We start from the raw sequence: 20,198 nt of genomic DNA on the forward strand, positions 1-20,198 counted from the left end.
TGCATTACTCAAACCCTCAGAGATAAGAACAACAAGCTCCTTCTGTAAGGGGTTGAAATGCTGTTTCATACAGCTCAGCATGTCTGAAAACAAAGCACTTAGGCCCAGCATATGCATGATAACTATGGAGGCACAGTACTGTTTCATATAAACAAGCTCCAAGAAAATATGTTGAACTTTTTTGACTGCAGCAACTCCCTCTTGGTTTCAGTCCTCTGACCAACAGCTGCATGTGTCAGGTAAAGAGTTATAAGGGGTCACAAAGGCAATACATCAACATCCTGACACGTACAGATGAGAAAAGGGGAGGGGATTACTTGGAAAGGCAGAAGAGAGGGAGAGGGAGTAATTGGGTGAACAGTTCATTCTAGCTGTCTGAACTAAACTGAACTCAATGCTGAACTCAATGCTGTCCACTTTTCCTCAAGGAGAGGGGAAACTACAGCGCAGTTTCTGCAGTAGCCACATGCGTAACAAGGCTCTTTCAACAAAAATAGAGACATCAGCTGTGTGAGAAGCTATGAACGGTAAGATGGTAGGAAGAAATGTGCCCTCTTGGATTCCACACTTTACTGTAAACACGTCAAGGTGAAATGCAGCCAGTCATCCTCCTACTCTTGGCAAAGGCCAGGCTTTTTATTTCCGAGTGAGACATGCACTTAAGTGCCACTTACCTGGATTGATGATGCAACAGGCACACATGTGGAGGCGACGAGGAAAGGAGGAAGAAATATGTGGCATCAATAAGAGTGCACATAATTTTCTAGCACTGTTTTAAACCCCTCCTCTCACACAAAAAATATGTGTATTCACTTGCACCCACTCTCCAGCACTTATATATTTCTTAATGGAGTGAAGTTTCTAATTGTAATTACATTGTCAAATGAGATTCTAGGTGTTATGGTGAAAAGAAAACACTGCCCTCATAAGGTTTGCCACATTAATTACACAAATTATATACAAAATGTGGCCAATGGTAAACATAAAGACATATTATTTGCATTAAATAATTAAGAATATAATGAAGAACTACTGGTTATGACTAAAAAACAAAACAAATTCTGGATAAATTAAATCAGTTTACTAATGCACTGCAACTGCAAAAATAGGTTTAAATACCCACAACAATCTGAATACTTAATACATTTAAAAAATATTCAATAAACCCAAATACACAGTCTCTGAGATGCAATATCACATCTTAAATGAACTGCAGACCCCCTGCTCTGCTCTAATGATAGAATTTAGAAACTGTGTGTCAAGGAGCAAGCTATGCTACATTGGTGCCCTCTACTGGGGAAAAACAGTAATCACACTTGGTTGGTAAAATCACTAATAGCAAGAAAGCTCACATCTGGACTTAATCTCAATGCTTATTTCTCACTTTCAGCAGCAAGGTCAGCTTCCATACAGCTGGAAAAGGATGCAAAGAAAAGGCCTTTTTTAGGAGACGAGTCAGTAAAGCATGCAAGCATAAACAATTAGCATAACATCACAGGAGGAATTGGATGATGTCAGTATATTTATGCACGTTCATCAAAGAAATCACAGAGGAAGATTTGTGAGCACAGCTGCTTTTAATGTTAAGACTAATCTTTGTTTAGATGAGAAGACTTAAAGAGAACAAGACCCAAATCCAAAGCAGAAATGAGTCATTTTTTCTGGCGACTTCGTTTTCCCTCGCATGCAAATTTCCAACGTCAATGAGAATGCCCACACTAATCCAGATACTTAATGCAAAAATATTTACATGTTTTGGTAATTTTTTGTCGAAGGCACAAAATATAAAAATAGACTTGACATGTTTCATTTAGATTTTCTTTATAGATTTATACATGCATGCAAATGTGCTGGTTTATCTTTAGAAGTATATCTTGAACATGCCAGCATAATCACCTCAAGTTAAAATGGAAGCAGACAGGCAACACATACACAGACTTCTGATACAAACCTTTAAAACTGTTAAAGGCTTACTTAATCTTTTTAGACAATCATGCATTTAATACTGCCAGACTGAGATCATTGGATGAAATGAAAGACAAATGCTTAAAACTCACTCAGACAATGTCTGCAACTAAACCTTGATCACACAATAGCCGACATTTCAAAATTGAAAATATCTTCAATCAAACGAGGAAACCTCAAAATAATTCAGATCAAAGAGCCTTTCATCTCTCTGCTGCTCGCAGCGATAGGCAAATCATTTTGCTAATGGCTGCACTGAAGGAGAATAAAACAGCAGCATATGTCGAAGAGACAAACACAGGCACACACACATACACAGACACACACAAAGTCCAGTCTTTTTGGAAATATCTAAGTGCCTCCAAATATCATCTATGTATTCCTATGTTTCTCTCCATTGTTTATCAGCTGCTTTTGGGGGCTACCAAAGGTGGCCCCAGGCCAAAAACTACATGCTGCCTCTATACTAAACAACAGGTCTGCTCCCAGGTCCCCTTTAAGTCACCTGTTCCCAGGTATAATCTCAAAGGGAAACTCTGATGTAGCCTCGTTTGACAAGTCTGAATCAGCCTCCCAAAAGTCAAGGTCCAGCAGGGTCACTAAACTCCTCACCCTGTCAGAACAATGATGCAGTTTACTAGTTTGGTCTGCATCAGTCCCTGATCTTGTTTCTAAGCACAGGTGAAGGGCAGCACAATGCTGAATGTAAAGTTAAGACATCAGAACTGCCACTGTTCCCCTTTCTTTCCTAACCTCACAGTCTGACATAACAATCACATCTTTCATCCTCTCAACAAACCGTCTCATTATAACAGGACCTCAAACTGGGTCATCTGCAGCTTAAATATAGGAACATGTCACCTTGTTCAGAGGGAGAAAAATGTACTTCAATTTTAAGGTGTTAGTGCTCATATTCAGACTGCATCCAACTCTGCAGCAATACAATAATATTTTGATAGGAGGCAACAGTCAATAGATAGTTTATCATATAATAAATTTTATGCAGGGGTGCTGGTGGCGCAATGGTTAGTGCGTGCGCTCCATGTATGGAGGCTGTAGTCTCAAGCGGGCGGGTTCACGTCTCACCTGTGGTCTCTTTCCCACATGTCATTCCCCACTCTCTCTCCCTGATTTCCGACTCTATCCACTGTCCTATCTATCCATCAAAGGCATAAAAAGCCCAAAAATAAATCTAAAAAAATACAAATAAAAATAAAAATAAATGCTATGTAAACAACAGAGGGACGTTCTTCACCAAGCTTCATTGTGACATGCTTTATTGAATATAAATATCGCAAATGAGAAGAGAGCGTATGCTGCTATATGCCCATCTAAATAGTGGCAGCTGCTAGAAACAGAAGCAACAGTATATTGGTGCTGATGTTGAGTCATAGTTTGAGTACGACCTTTAGACTTAACATGCAGACTACTGTTTAAAATCTAAGAAACTAAGAGCATTCTGCACGGGTGACTCAACAGGAAGAGTTTTATGTCTAACCAAGCCTTAGAAGTGCTCGGACTGCCTGTCACCCAAAACTGTCTAAACAAAAGAAGAAGAAAAAAAGGAAGAATGGAAATTAAGTGGAAACCTAACCCTGGCCACCTCAACACTTTCGAGTCTGTGATTACTTTCAGTCTGTGCAGTTTTCTGTTTGCCTTCTCCTTTTTTTAGCATTAGCCCAAATTATTAGCCAAAAGCCACTCCTTAAAAACCCCAAATACACTGACACTAGCCTTGGAAGCATGAAGTAAAATGTGAAAAACTATTTAGATGTTAATTGTTACATGTAACAACCTTAGAATCATCTGTCAAGAGAAAGTTTACAATTCCTGTCAGGATCTATCATGGCTATGTTTCTAAATAAAAGAACGAAATAAAAGCTGCAATTTTGACTGTAGGTAAGGTAACGCCAATTTTAAGGTTGGCAATGGACCAGCTCCAGCTAAGCTTTGTTTGGCAAAGAGGAAACTTCTTGTGTACACATTTACACTGTCATGCAGAATGACTGAAGAGCCCCCTTCCTCCATAAATAAACAATGAAAACAAATCTAACATATCACAAGATCTTACAGTCCACTTAAGATTGTTCTGAATCAATAGAAACTTTGATCTGGGGAAGTTTTTAGCCTCTCTACAGTCAAACAGATTTCGATCTGTTGCACATAGTACCAGGGTTTAAAAACCATCTAAAAACATCATAAAATCACTCTTTGAAATCATGTTTATCAAGGCCTGTTAAGACTAAAAATACTCAGAGACTTGAGAGGTATTTATGTTGCTTCCCACACTGACTCCAAATAAGGAGATAAAGTTTTATTTTAACAGAAATGACATCACTGTTATACAAATCTGAAAAACAATTAGATTAAAGATGATGACTTGAATTTTAGTCTATATTAGTTACACTGTGGACTAAAGAGATTTGAAAGCTTGACTGTCTGAGGATGTGATACAGAAAAACACAGAAAGAAAAGCATTACTTCTGGGTGTATGACAACCTACCACAGCACTACAATAACGTACTTCTTCTCCCAATGAAAGGGTCCAAAAATCCACAAACCAACCAAAGGAGAGCTCATAACAAGTGCGATAACACAAACACATTTTTTAGTATAAGAGCATACAAACCTCTCTTAACATGCAGGGATTTGTGCTGATCCTTTTTATACCCTTTGTGTGATCTGAAGTCTATCTTATTTTGGTGCAGTTCAGTGAAATTCATATCATTGCACGTCTCTCCAACGGTTGTGACATTTGTACCTGTTATAGTCCCACCCCTTCATACACAAACCATACCACCCACCCACACACTCAATAAGGCTCATCATGAGGCCAGTGGCAGGCAGTAATAAAACTGTCACACAGCAAAGACGTCTCGCTTACTCCCACCAACTCACTCAGAAGCACAGAGGCAGAGACGCAGCAATCACAACATCACAGTCAGAGTGTAGGGTGTATTTATCTGAACCACCAGCAGAGGTCTTACAATGAAACACTGTCAGCTCTCACTTACTCAGAGAGAAGGAATGTCTGCACACATCAGTTTGTGAATAGCAGCACTGAGGTGAGAAGGCTGCATTTATCTTCAAGCAACTAGTGCTGATATTTAAACCTGACTCTTGACTTGCAGAGACATCCATCCATGATGCTGCAGAAACATACTGCAGAGGGCTGACAGCTGATTAGACTGATGGATCACAATGTGGTACCACCGTTACTGCAGTTATGAAGCCCCTGTCAGCTCACTCCACTGTGGCCTCATCTCTCACACCCTCTAACTGAGACAGAACGCAGGCTGCTAAAGAGGGACTGATTGATTTAATTGCAGCGTCTTCTTAGGGATAACCTATGGAGTTCTTAAGCACTAGTGCTAGTATACAGTGTTGGTTGTTCAATGCTGTTTCCAAAGAAGTTGTACAGGTTACCCATGCCATGTGCACTAATGCACCCCACACCGTCACAGATGATTGCTTTTGAATTGTGCACTGATAAGAAACTAGATTATTTCTCTCCTCTTCAGCCCATAAAACGGGTCATCCAAGATTTCCAGAGAGTCAAATTAGGACTTTTTTTGGACTGTATCTTGAGAATCACAACAATTGTGCATTTAGACATGCATGTGCACAAGCATGGGCTTATATGAAGTACATTTCTGCAGACTGCAAAGGGCTCAAATACGCAATGGTGATAATGTTTGTATAGGTTAAATTGTGTTATTAAAGGAGAGCTAGAAAAACAATGTATGCTTAATAATAAAAAGCAAAGATGTCCAAATGTTACAGGTGGAATGGTCAGTACAGTAGAAAACAAATAAGGATAACATTATAGAGAAATGTGTTGCTCCCTCCAAGGCCCAAATCTAGATCAAGGGATGCACATTCAATAGTTTGATTGTTTTTCCTGGGTTTTGTGTTTGTTGGACTAACAGCTCTTGTTCATTTGAAAGAACAGACAACAAAGATTTATGTGACTCTACCCACAGTACGGCACATTCTTCTTATGGTAACTCCAGTGATGGCATTAAAGCTTGTACAATATCAATCACAGCAGGTATACACTCAAAGAAAGACTTGGCACAGAGTTCAAATATTTGTTTAAGCAGGGACGGCCAGATCCGAGGAGAGAGCGTGGGAGAGGACTCTGACAGCAGGAGAGTCACTACTCAATAGCTGAGCAATAGGAGAGGTGTATTATCCAATCACTGCCAAACCAAAACATCCCTACCTGCCCCTCAAATAGAACCAAATCCACTGAAGTAGCTCACTATGCACACTATACAGGTATTATGAGGAGATGTAGAGGGTTTCTTTTTTTTCAAATAATTTTAAATATCTCCGCTCCCTCTAATCTGGTGTCTCTGATAGTGCTTATGCACCTCAGAGAACTAGGCGCTATTTGAAGCAGTCGTGATGACCTGGGTGCTATTTTTAACTGTCAAGTGTCCCATCTAGCAGAAAAATCGACAGTGCACTCAAGTCAGGATGGGCCTCACAGTAAAGCGCATGCACGCAGACACACAAGAGAGGCACAGTAAGTGGCTGTAAAAAGCAGTTTCACTTTGGCTGTATGTTTGTTGGGAATAACTATGGAAGCCCTTCACTCAGTTGTGATATTACGTAAGGACTTTTTAGATGAATGGCTTCTACAAGTGCCAGCACTGGAGATAGAGTTGAGGAAAAAACAAGCCTCACAGCGTAACAACTCCCTCCTAAAAGTGATTAAACCATTAGAGATAAGGTAAGGTTATCAAATACCTGCCAGCCACTTATTTTCAATTATGTACACTCACTATGCTCCTTATAAGAAAACATCAAAGTCAAACCTAAGTAGGCAAAGTGTTAGTGCTTTGACTGAGCTCAACAGACACAGACGAGAACTGTGTGAGGATTTAAAACGTAGAGAGGAGTCATAGAAAAAACAATGCCCTGCTGTGAGTACACATTAAGACTGAACCACATATGCCAGGGAGAGACAATAGTGGGAGATGTGAGGTCTACAGTTGAAGAAAGGAGGGAATAAACTGAAGCTACAGGACAAGCAGGGTATGATATTAATCCTACTGCTGATAAATTGAAAACTTGGCAGCTCCCAGTACATCACTACAGTTTCTATTTAATCCCCTGGAAGAGTGTGAAAAGATGGTATGCTGAAATATTTACGTGAACTCTTTAAATGTTAAGACAGAGGATTTGGATTCTTCTAATGCACAGCAGTTGAGGAGAAAAAAAAAGAGCAGAGGCCTGACTGCCTGTCTGGATGTGGATAAAGAGGCTGAATTTGTAACAGTTTGTTTCAGGAAACAATATGCTGCTCCAAAGCTCTCTGTGGACATTTTAACATGTTGCTCCAAGAGCTCACAGCTGAACAACATTTGGGCAGAGTGGCGGCTTCCAAAAGCCCCCTAATCATCACAGACCATCTGGAAAACCACTGGACCATGCACTGTCCACCAGAGCAGGGGTAGACAGACAAGAGTATCCAAAGGAGAAAGAAAAAGATTGTGACTATGGTGCAGGCTTTGTCATGGCATGATATTGAAGTTACAACATTTTTAGAGCACAGCATCTATCATGCAGACTTAATACTATGATTTTGTCAGCTTGTGCAAGTTGCATTTCCACTGTACGCACTGATCAGCATGACTTTTATTTCTACAGCATCCACTCATGCGCTTTGTAAGATATTCCTGTTTAAACATTTAAAAATATTGTATTCCTCACCTAAATAGACCCTGTTGAAGGAGGCAGTCTGGCTCAAGGGGTATTTAAGAACCATCATGATCTTTGAGTCTCACTAACTTCAAAGTTTATAAGCTGCAAAAACTTTCTCACTTGTGCCTTTCAGACTTGATATACCTTTCCAACTATAACATAGAAATACAGTTAAGTGGAATATATAAAGGGGAAAGCAGACAGAGACTTTTACAGCTAGATCTCCCTCCATGAAAAAGCAGAGTACATTTAAAGCACTTTGTCTGAGTTTTCTCACAAAAACAAGGCAACGTTTTTATATGTAAATGTCAACTCAATGACGTGTAGAATATCACACCAACAGCTTGACCCCAAAGACGGCAGCTGTCCCCACTTTATACATCCACAAAGGACAGTTCATTGTAAATTACAAAAGGGATTACTGACGTTCAACAGCTCTATCAGCATTAAATCAAAGACTCTCACAACTAAGAGGCTTTAGGACCAAAGACACAGGCTATACGTTCGGACCCTGCTAAACCCGAGAGATAGGCTAAATTTAATCAACATCTTCTATATCATACTGGATTACATACACATTCTTTAGTACTTGCACAGAATTGAAGATCTGAGGAAAAAAATGGCTTTTTGCCTGTGATCATTTGTAGAGCCATGAAAGAGTTTGACATACAGCAAGGCTTGAGAGCAATCTGACAGTCTGCAAATGAAGAGAAAGTCTGTCAGATTAGAACACAAGAGTATTTTGATCCTTTTTCAAGGCAGCCAGGCGTTTAGATTTCAATCCTGAGAAAAGAATCATTCCCATAAGATAAAAGAGGAACAAGCAACTATTAGTGCCAACAATTTGTAAACAACAAAAAAACACTGCGGCATCCAAGAACACCAAGAACCCACAGTAGAGGATAACTTGGGCTGATGTGGATTCTTTCACACAGAAACTGTCTTAATCAGCACCTGGGGCAGTCACAGACATCAGAGGGTCTCTAACACATATGTTCACACACAGTGCATCCAAACACTACAACACATACACACTTCTCTTCCAGATGGCAAGGACCCCACAGAGACTGCAACGCGTGAGAGCAGACTGAGGAGCAAAAAGCCTGCCTCTTCGTTTGACTGTCTGGCTCCCCAGTCAGCAACCGGCCTCACAACGGAGAATTACGGAGCTCAAACAGGGATGATGTACTGTGGATCCAGGTCCACTGGTTTCCCTCTTAAATCACATTACACACACAAGAGTGATGCATGAGTACTGAGCACTGACAGAGTTAGTGAGTCAGCAGCCACAGCAATAAGAGCCTCCTCCTGCCAAGGGGGTGAGTAAACACTCTCAGAGCTTAGCAGTTTGAATAAAGCATTGTCCCTGATGTGCCATTTGATAATGTGAGCCATGTGGATGTGAACAAACTTCTAACTTCTTCAATAACATACCGTAAGATACTGACTATGGGATTCATGACTATGACTGAGATCATCAAAATAATTCTACTCAAGAATAAAGACACTATCTTTCAATCAGTGTATGATTATAATAATGGGAAACGTTGAATACAATGAGAAGAGTTCAAGTAGTGTTTCCTTCTGAGTTCATTATTCTCAGTCAGATAACACCTCAGGGTTATGTTTGTCAAAAGATTGATACTTTCATACCACATCTGAAAACAATGCAATATTTGTTATTTTATTGATCAGTAGAATTTAAAAGTACCAGAGCTGGAAAATAAACCTACATATCTTCTGTTATATGTTCAACCCCAAAAATGTGGCAAGTAAAAGAGAAAGAAAAGCTGTGGTAGATGTACATTAACACGTTGGCAAAAACTGTGATTTTTCAAGTCCTTTTGGTGTCTCATAGAGAAGTTACATTTTATGTCTCTTACAAATAGGAAGAGGGCAGAGGTGAGTCACTTTCTGGGGAATTGATCGAGTTTCAATTTTAATTACAATTTTGGAAGTCATGAAAAAAATAAAATGAAGATTAAACTCCATGCAGACAAAACTTGCCCACTGTTGGGTATCAAGGGCTTCTAATTTTGTCTCTGTGGTTTGAAATAGTAGTATCATATCAAAGTTTAAAATCCTGGTCTTGTGAAAACCCTTCTTGTGGTGCAATGTTTTCATCCACTACGTCACATTTCCACTGCAACAACTTATGCCACCAATTATTTTTGAAGATGTTTTTTTGTTTAGTTTAAGTGTTTGCATATTGTTTTTGTCTCTGTGTGAATTCGCTAAGGTTGCTCAAGTTTTTTCCAGCATGCAATACACACATGGTAAGTGAATTGGAAACTAATTTGCACACAGGTGTGAATGAGGTCATCTGTCTTTGTATGGCAGAGTGTTGAGATGTCCAGACTCTGTGTGTGCTGGGATAGCCTGCAGCTCAAACAAAACAGATTAAAGAAACTGGCTCTACTTGTTTCCTTTATAATAAATCTGTATACGATGCCACAGTATTACCAGCTGACGCACACATCGAGAAAAATAAAACAGACCCATCTTTTTTTTGTAAAGTTGTATGTTGTTACTCATTCAAATGAAAAAAAATCGGGGTATAAGAAAATATCTAAAATATTATATTTTGTGATACTGTGTTCATCTCAAATACCTCACAGGTGTTTATGCAATATTTGATGTCTTTATGCCATATTAACATAATCTAAATATGGTATAAACTATTCTGTAATCCCTGTATTATGATACTTATAGTAGTGCTAAAAAAAACAGCCCAACCAGAGAGCACCTGATTTAATGCACCAGACACTTCAACTGTGAAGTCAATATTTATCTTTTTTTCATAACTACCTTCAATGTGAAGGTCAGAAATTAAATTACTTGTCAAAGCTTTAACATTACAGCCCTATGTTGTGTTTAAGTTCACACACTTGTTCACTTCTCTCAAACTCACTATCTCAGTGCTCTGACTTGGATATTCAGGGTTACATAATCAGGTCTGATATGAGGCTTTGCTCGAGGATGGAAGCTTGTATTATTCTCTGGAGAGAACAGAGAGCCTTTAAGGTCTCTGATAACTGTGTGTCAAGACAGTTATGAAGGACTGACAGGAACCCTGTAGTGTTTGCCCGAAGACCACAACTCAATCGTGCATCATTTCAGTTGAAAATAAAGACAATGTAAACCAACGTAGGACAGGAATATTAATCAATGTGAGCCCATTCCCCAAACTGTCCCCTCGCATTGCAAGGTTTTTGCATACTTTAGCTGATGTCACTTGTGAAATACTAAAACGTTCCATATGCTTGAGGTCTTTCACATGCTAATCCGTTCTTTAGATCTCCGATAATATGCCTCATTTTACTGATGCCCCAAAGTGTCAGAGTGTGAAGTGGCTGTGAATGCGGAGTTGAAAGTGAAGAAGAGAGGAGGCAAGACAAGAACAGATATTCTGGTCAAATGGCACGAAAAGTGACACAGGTGGAGAAAAATGATAGAGTGTAACCAATTAGTTGGAGCCAGTTTTTTGTTATACATATATTGTTCTTGTACTTTAATCACATCCTGTCAAAACTAAAAAACAATAATACAGCTGTCCTATCACAGGATTGTTTTAAGTATTTCCGTCCTTGTGCCTTTCTACCTACCAGCCTATTTGCATGCACTCATTGTTCAATCATTGCACATGAGCAGCAGTCTTCCGCAAGCCAAAGCCTGCAAGTTTGTTGCACAGGACTTTAATACAGTTTTCACCATTTAAGATGTGCTGCACTTTTGGTAGAGTGGCTCTGATATTTCTCTGGTCAAGAATCAAATATATCAACCTCACTATATACTGTTTTTCCTAAGTTGCCCGACAAAGCTCTAACTATTCTCCTGCTATTTGAGTTAAAATTTTTACTATTAAGAATTCTCAAAGTTTAGTGGCTGTTGTTTTTGTGTAGGATGTTATGATAGGCTTAGAGGTGACTGTAACTTATTGGATATGATGACAGATTTGATGTGTATTGTGTATGCCTGATTGTGTAGATGTATGCATGTTTGTATGTTTGTCTGTAGCTTTTTTGTATCCTTGCTCTTTTATCTGTGTAAAGCACTTTGTAATGTTGTGTTTTAAAAAACTGATAAATACACAAGTTGTATTATTATTATTATGGGTTATGATAAATGTGAATGATATCTAATGCAAGGGTATCCCAGAAATAACAAATTTCAATACTTTAAACAGAACAACTGACAAACGTGTGATGTGAAAATGTGTGTTTTAAACAAAAGTAACTCCTTAGTCAAATCTTTAGAGCTTACAGTTTTGGTAAACTCTTACTGTGTTTTTTACTTCTTTGGCAGGCATCTGATTTGAGCAAAAAGGGGTCTAAAGGCCAACAGTACACTAGCTGCCATTCATCAAAAAATGGACAAACAGAGTAAACAAGTTGTTGTTGACTTTTGTGCTGCATTGATTAGCTAAAGAGACAGACATTTCCTCCAGAAGTTAGTGGAGACCAAAAAGAGAGCTACAAGAGACTGAAAATAAAATTAGCTCTTGCCAGGTCCAGAAAGAAATTCCTCTCTGAATGGGATTCTGTATTTGCTAATTGTTAAAATCGGAAACTTTTAAAAAGAGAGTTAGTGTGTTAAGATCTTGTATTCACTGATACTGCAGGGTCATTATTACACAACATGGCTGTAATTTTTTATTAATAATAAACAGTCGTCAGAAAGGCAATTTGATTATTTATACGTGACAGAAAATGACCAATACTGAATAATGATCGATATTAACCTAACCAGATACTATTTATTTTGACAATGACTTCAGTAAGTGTTCAGTATTATGAGCTTAAGTGTGCCTCCTAAGCTCATAATGAGCCTTCAGCTAACAGAGATGCAGTGGATAGATATTGGTCATAATTGGTCAGATTTCCATTGACATCTTTTCCACTATTCTGAGTGATGAATTATGCAGCAGCAGAAGTGAACAGTCTAATGAAAGTGGTGGTTGCAGAGCAGGCTAGTACAATATGATTATTTAATATTGCACTTTATACTGATGAGCACTCAGGAGCAGCAAATTACCCTCAAAGGACGCTGACAAAATATCATCAAATGAAACATTAACAAACAGGCAGCAATCAGGCAAGACTCAGTTGGTCTGCAGCACTGTGAGGATAAGGTGTTTGAGTTTCTTCCTGAACTTATAATTCACTCATTAGCCTTCAAAACAATATGTCAGCTGTCTTACAGTGTAACCTACTGCAATTAGTCTGGGCTTCTGCAGTTGGGGTATTCTATAAAAAAAAATAAGTGAGACAGAAATAGAGAATAAAGAAGGGAACTGGCAGGAGATCTGTTCCTCCCTTTTCATAAACATAATTGTTGTAAATACTCCACATGGCAACAAAATCTTAATTAGGGTCATCACTCGCCTTACGACATGTTACTGTAATCCTTTTGCACCAGTAGGTCTGAAATCGCCACATTTATCCTGATACACACTTCTGAAAGGTCCACACAGGTCATAAATCCTAATTAGCAGACATAAAAAGCAAATACTGACAAAATGCTGGCTCAATTGGCCAAATCATGTCCGGTAGCGTAAGTTAAAATGTGGGATTATGTGCTACAGAGATAAAATGGAAACCACAAATCTGCCAGATGGCACAGTCTCATCAAAAAGCCGTAAACGTCACTAACAAAAACTAAACAAGCACTTACTGCACTCTGGGTGGCTGCAGAATTCATCAGTCACACAAGAGATGGAAACAGAGAAAATGTATTGAAATAAAAAGTCCAAGACTTACCTCTCCATTCAGTAAGCTGCACAGAGCCTATGTATCATCCAGTATTTTGCATTATGTTCTTGAAAGTGTACAACATCCTCACCATCACTTCAACCATTTTACTCAGATGTAGCTCAAAAAGAGCAAAGTCTTCCAGGTCCTGACTTTCAACAAAGGGTCCAAAGTAAGACAGGTAATCTAAACAAAAGTGTCTGTTTATCTACTGTGTGGATTATGGTTTTAGATATTGGGGACAGAAGCCGCAGCAGTTCAGCAGCTGAAACAAGAGCCAAAAGCCACCGGCTCAAAACCCTGAATGTATTAGGACTAATGGGTTAGCCGTATCGACTCGTATCGACACTCTTCATAAGCAACAGCAGATGAGAAGATACAATGATAGTACTGTGTGCCTCTGTGTGTGTGTGTTAGTGTGTTTGTGTGTGCTCATATTAGTGTGTAGTGTAGGTCATGGTTTTATCCCTGTATGATTTTATGCCTATGGACAACAATGCAATGTTTTCTGATTTCACAAGTTTGCATCAGGTTCATTCAAAAGACATTCAATTGATATAATCTTTGTTAACTGCCAAGTAGGTTTTCACATGGAATGTGTCAGTGTTGTTGATGCACAACAGAACATTAAATAAACAAAAAAGGAAGACAATATCATAGGCGACAGAATACAAACATTAATCATATCCGCATTTACATTTAAATCAAATCATAATAAAGAACAAGTATCTGTAGGTCAGGATTTGACAATCTATAACTGAGCTCTTCTATACATTTTAAAAAAATGACTGCTACTATATTGGTCTGCGTATCCTGATGATGAGGATTTGAACAAGTGTTTTTACTTTGTATTGATGATATTGAATTCTTCACCTCTGAATCATTATATCCATTAAATCTAAAAAATAATCAACAGTCTGGACAATATTTTCACCTTTCTTATTCCTGTCCGACTTCGCATTGTCAAAACATACTAACTAACGTTATACATGTTGGCCTTTCAATTAAATTAAAGAAAATAAATTGCAAATGAACACCTCCATGTTTTCTCACACGCTGTATTGGACAGTTCACATGTAGTTCCCCAAAAGAAAAAGCTGTGTTGGCATCAGGCCATCAGCAAACAACCCAGAAATTCAAAGATTGCAGCTCAGTCTTGGCAGAGCATCAAGCCATGACTGATTCAATTACCATCCACACTGACCTTCACTCATTCAAAACTCATATAGCGACATAAATGAATCAAATCTTGTGCCTAGTCCACACTATCGCACCAACAATCTGCACCTTCCATCCTTCACATCCCATCCCATCAGAGGACCGTCTACGTCAGCACAATCTGCTCCTTGATGCTCACACTGTGTAACCTGATGGTAACAGCCAAGCCACACAGCCAGAACGGGAAAAGAGTAAGACCCCTATCATTTTGCAGGCTCAAAAAGATTGAGTAAAAATAAGTGTATCAATGGTCAAGTTTGTATTTATTTTGAGACTATACACAAGAGAGTGTTGTTTTTTGTTGTATGAACAGTTTATTTATGTGGTTCATGTTCATTAATAATATAACCATTAACATGTGCTATTTACCAATACTAAATTCATAACCTACAGTAAAGTTGGTGGTTTTGGTTAGTTTTCTGAGGCTTTTATTGGCAACCTCACATAAAGCCTCAAAATGCACAAGTACTGTCCAAGACAGTTATCACAGAAACCTGTCAACAAATCTCGATATCAAAACAATGAGTCACGAGGACAGTGACATTCATGGTTTTAAAAAGCCAATTATTAAAGACACATCTTAGGCACATGTTCATCACTAAAGACTGACAAGTTGATCTTGTACTGTGACTTGCCCATACTTGCCCCTGACAATGACACAGTTGTACATACTTGTAGATTTCTCAAAGCCAAGTAAAACAACAAAGAAGAAAACTCCCGGGCCATAACAGTCTGGAGAAATTAAGAAAACAGAACAAACAAGCCAGCAGCCTTGGTCACATGAAGACTAATTATCTGCTTTTTAAGCACTAGATTTGCAACAGCTTAAATATATGCATTTCAGTCTAATTCAATGAGAAGGCAGCGCAGCATGCTGTATATTTAATGTAGAGGCCGTCAACATTAGTCAATTCAAAATATGTTTAAAGAAGAATATATATGTGCACAGCTGCAGTATTTAGAAAACACATGACAGAATAAGTGACCCACTGATAAGTGACAGTAAGATAAGAAGGGTTAGAGAGGTGAGAGTTTAATGTGAGACACCATAATGACTAGAGGGAAGAGGGCTATCCTTTTAAATACACTTTGTATTATTTGGTCCGATGCTCTCTAAATTACATTATTCCACTCAATGCTCTGCTTCATAGCTCTATTCTAAAAATTGTTTTTAATTAGACACAGTTTTGGTCACATTGCTGATCAGACACTGAGTCCTGGGGCTGTTTTCTCCATGTTTTGATATAACACTTGCTAAATTGCAGTTAAGAACATGCAGCTAACCAAGCTGAAGACTTGACGGTTCTGTCCTTTGTTTATTGTTACTGGTTCCTATGTTTAAAGGTGACTAGAAGATTCACATATGGTTCAGCTGCAGAGTTATGTGCTCTCATTATGGAGCAGTCATGCATCAGCTAATACATGGCTTTTGTAAATAGTCCTCTTTGGTTTGTCTGATAAGCAAAAACTTCCTATCACCATTAATACAAGACACTTTTATATTGTCTTAAAAATCAGGAGTCTGTGGGTTTTGACCTGTTGGCTTGAAAACAAAGCAATATAAAAAAATCCTTTTGAACAATGGGAAATTGCATTTGTCATTATATGTCTTATGTAATAAGTATTTCATAGACTAAGTGATAGTGAAGTAATATATGTTAAATCATATCTGAAAAATCAAAAAAGAAATGTCTCCAAATCTGTACACATGTATTTCCTGAGTCATCACAGTCTCTCTTATCCTCTGTTAAACAGCTGGTTTATCATGGATGCTGCAAACAGTCCAGTGACCCCTACGACAGCTTAATTCATTTGTAGAGATAGAGCAACTAGGGAGAGGATTACAACCAAACTGCAAACTCTCTAGGAATTTACTGGATTCACAGCAACTGAATTCACGTTACTACAATTCATTAGAGTTTTAATCTTGTCCTGAACCTAAGAGGTGTCTAAAAAGCAGCTGAGGCATAAAATAAACATCCTTTTTTTTTGTCTCTTCCAAAATGCAGTCCTCACGCCTTGTGGGGGACAATGTGATCAGTTGCTGTTGTTGTTTTAACTTGTTATACAGAGAACATTACCATGTCATTTGACTGTGCCAGGATCGCAGTGATCAACTAATGAATGTGGTCCCTGACTCTGTTTTCGTGCTGAGAAGCTGTGATAAAGTACTGGAATATAAAATGACTGCCTTTCAGTCTGACTGCCTGGCAACCTGCCACATAAAGCTTCTCAAATTTATGAGGAAGTCAAAGCTGAGAGGGGATTGAGTCGGGATAATAAGGCATAATATCCTAAATTCGTAGCCTGTGTATTGCAATTTCTTCAATCACACAGAGGCATTTCTGTATCTTAGAAGAGAAATGTATCTTCAGAATATCTAAACCCCTACGGGAGAGGAGCATTTCATTAAGACATGTAAAATGACTGGATAGTTCCACTTGTATCCTTGGATTTGAAATACTCTGATGACAGTTGATGAATCTGCGCTGACTGAATGATAACACTTGTGATCTCTTTTCATTCGTCGCATCAGACTACCATGGATAAGAGAGAAAAAAGTGAAACAGACTGCAGAGGAACAACAATGTAACATGGCCAAGTACTGATGTAGAACGTGGTCTTCAAACAGTGAGGAGCACAACCTGAACGATACCAATGTTTGAGTGAACATGGATGATGTGTCACATGTTCTCCTACCAACCAAACGGAAACAAACAGGGCAGGGGAAAGGACGTTAAAAAAGAAACCAGTGTAGGAAGGTTGGCATGTACCTCAGAAACACTTTCTAACATCTACTTACTACTAGTGTCATTTCAAAGTTTGAGCAGACTAAAAACCAAAACAGCAAGGATAACTGATTTTTTAAAAATGTATGAACTGCCAGAAAAAAAGAAAATGCATTACAAGTTGGCTCAACTCTTCAAATAGGCTAAACTCTGAGCAGGGCAAGTCTGAATATATTTACAACTCACAAGAAGGCAGCAACCACACTTTGCTCGTGTCTGCCCAGTATTTGCACAATGTTCCTGTGTAATCATTAACCTTTTGCGATAGGCGTCTAGAGAAAATAAATATGGTGTAAAGGTTCCTAATTTACAGCCAAGTCGTATTTACTTCTAAAACACAGCATGTTCTCAGGAGCAGTCCTGCATTTGAATGAGCTCTTCATTCACTTGAGGGAGCAAAGCTGGCAAGAAATTAATTTGTGTTTATAATTAAGGCATACATGGTTACATGCAAAAGGAATGTGCATGTTTATGTCAATCAAACATTATTTGAATAGCGCCAATTCTTAGCAAATGTTATCTCAAGACGCTTCACAAAAGAGCGAGTAAAAGACCTTACTCATTTTTATGTTACAAAAGAAAAATGGGATAGGGGAAGACGGGGGAGATATATTGTTTGCAGGTTCTAGGGTATTCTATGTGTGCCTTGTGGTAGGGGCAGGATAGACTTACTTGATAAAGCAGCGTGCACCCTCAAAAGTATATCCTTCTTCCCATCCAGTGGGTAGATCTGTGAAAACAGGAGATTTGGTCAAACAAAAAAGGCATTTGCAGAGGCATTTCCAGAAATAGAAGTTCAAGTCAAAAAACATGTTGGTTAGACAAATCAGGCTATTTTTAAACCCCAACTTATGGGCTGCAAATACTTGTTTTATAGTGCTGTTTGTTTTGAAACAGCAAAAAGTAGTACAAATATACATTTTCTGCTGTTCCATCAATGGCAAAGACTCATCATGACGACCTCCCATTGTTTTTCTAACAAGTAGTCCAAATATATAACTAACATATTGTAGCCTACTATAACACATCAGAAAAAAACAAGCAGACAATTCTTACAATTTAAAACCCATATCTAGTCAGCTTAAAACATTGGCAGCAGGAAGAACCTGTGGAAACTGAATGATGATTAACCGACTTGTTTTAGCCTCAATGACTTTGGACTATGGGAAATTCCATCGACCGCAGAGCTGGTAGACTAAAATGATTTGATGAGGGAAATGGTGTGTAGACCACTCGTTATTTGCAGCCCTTCTGAGACGCAGCAGCTATTCAACAACATGAGTGGGAATGCTCTGCAGAGACCTAAGGTTCAATGAGGAGGCTGCTGCTACATAGTTAGTCGCATGGTAACGTCACTTGTACGATACACTGCAAGGGTCTAATTTAGCTAAGTAACACGCTGCGTTTAATACTGACGGATCTTTTTCAAGCGAAGGGAGACAGGAATCAAATTTTGTAGATTTATAGCGACCTACCTATTGTTTTAACTGGCTCGACTTCTCATCAATATGCATTTTGAACAGACTGCACATTTAAAGACGACTCCAGTGTGCTTAAAACTAAAGACAAATACGAAATCACTTAATTTCGTATGGCTGTTAATAAAAGTTGTTTTAGATGCAGGTTAGATAACAACAACTCGTCAAACTTCACTGACTGACAAACGTCAAAACGAGGCTCCTGCAGGAGGGGGGGGGGGGCAGGCAGAGGTGGGCATCACTTCCCACAGCACGAGAGACCCAAAGCCCACTCGTGCGCTCAGAAACACAGCGTGGATGTCAGAGCGTGTGCCTTGTCCCTCTCACCGTGGGAAGTACTATCTGGCAATAATGTGCAACAACAAACATGTCAAACTTAACAGAGAAACTTCACAGCTCTGAGTGTCACCTTACCTGGAGTGTTTCTGTGCCCGGTTATGACCGCCTCGCCACTTACTGGATGCAGCCAGGTTGTACTCTTGGCTTCTTCGCTGTTGAGAGAGAGGGAAAAGGCAGTCATTATTACACGGTGACTTTGGAAGAATTGCAAACGCAAGGGGAAAAAAACTCGAGCAGTGTTTCTCTGAATGGATAATTACTTAATGAAGAAGACGCGTCCATCCCGAGTAACCCCGTAACTCCAGGAAGAGGGGAGACAAGAAATCCACTCGGGCTGTAGATCCGCCGCCATGTCTGGCAAATACTGTATGACAATCGCGCGGCTCCGCGCTCGCGAGTAGCGCGTACACGGAAACCTTGGCAACGGCGTGTAGCTGAGAGGAGGGCAGGAGGTAGAACAGCCAGGTGGTAGGAGTTGTCTTTTCATTCGTTTGAGAGATGATTTGATGTAAAATAAGTTAACTGAAAAACGTATTAAATTTAAAATTGAAATTCTTCTTCGCAGGATTTCACTGAAAACTTTGTCTTCTGTTTGATTGTTGCTGCGAAATTAGAAATTCTTGCATTTGGTGTGGCAGTGGATGAACACATTTTAACAGGCGTGTGCCTACTTTGTGTTATTTTTCGCCTTCTTGCTTGATTGTGGATGCATACTGTGCCAAAGAAAGACACCTCATAGCGTGAACAGCAGTGGGGGCAGGGCCGGATTAAACCTGAAAGGAGGCCCCGGGGCAGAATTGATCTGCTGAGCCCCCATATGCCTTTTTCACTACAGCCAATTTAACATTAAAGGAGGAGCTCAGGTGTTAGGCTACTTGTAAAATTAATGATGAGGCTGAGTAGATGTCACAATTGCATCAGCTGCATAATGTGGTGGAAGAAAAACA

General features: G+C 39.0%; 1 protein-coding gene across 12 annotated transcripts in view; it reads right to left on the bottom strand.

The window, feature by feature from the left end:
* Nucleotides 1–19,664, bottom strand: part of LOC110002867 (pleckstrin homology domain-containing family A member 5) — a 75,103-nt gene extending 55,439 nt beyond the window's left edge. For 6 of the 12 annotated variants that reach the window (XM_065957077.1, XM_065957075.1, XM_065957074.1 and 3 more), the window contains exons 1-3: nucleotides 19,512–19,664; nucleotides 19,327–19,403; nucleotides 18,107–18,164 (exon numbers count right to left, since the gene is read on the bottom strand). In XM_065957077.1, coding sequence (XP_065813149.1) covers nucleotides 18,107–18,164; nucleotides 19,327–19,403; nucleotides 19,512–19,603 — 227 coding nt within the window. In that variant the 5' untranslated portion in view covers nucleotides 19,604–19,664. The remainder of the gene's footprint in view (nucleotides 1–18,106; nucleotides 18,165–19,326; nucleotides 19,404–19,511) is intronic. The other 6 variants (XM_020658606.3, XM_020658543.3, XM_020658538.3 and 3 more) reach the window with 1 other exon arrangement.
* Nucleotides 19,665–20,198: the final 534 nt, after the last annotated feature.

The sequence above is a fragment of the Labrus bergylta genome, chromosome 7 (genome assembly GCF_963930695.1).
Source record: "Labrus bergylta chromosome 7, fLabBer1.1, whole genome shotgun sequence".
NCBI lineage: Eukaryota > Metazoa > Chordata > Actinopteri > Labriformes > Labridae > Labrus > Labrus bergylta.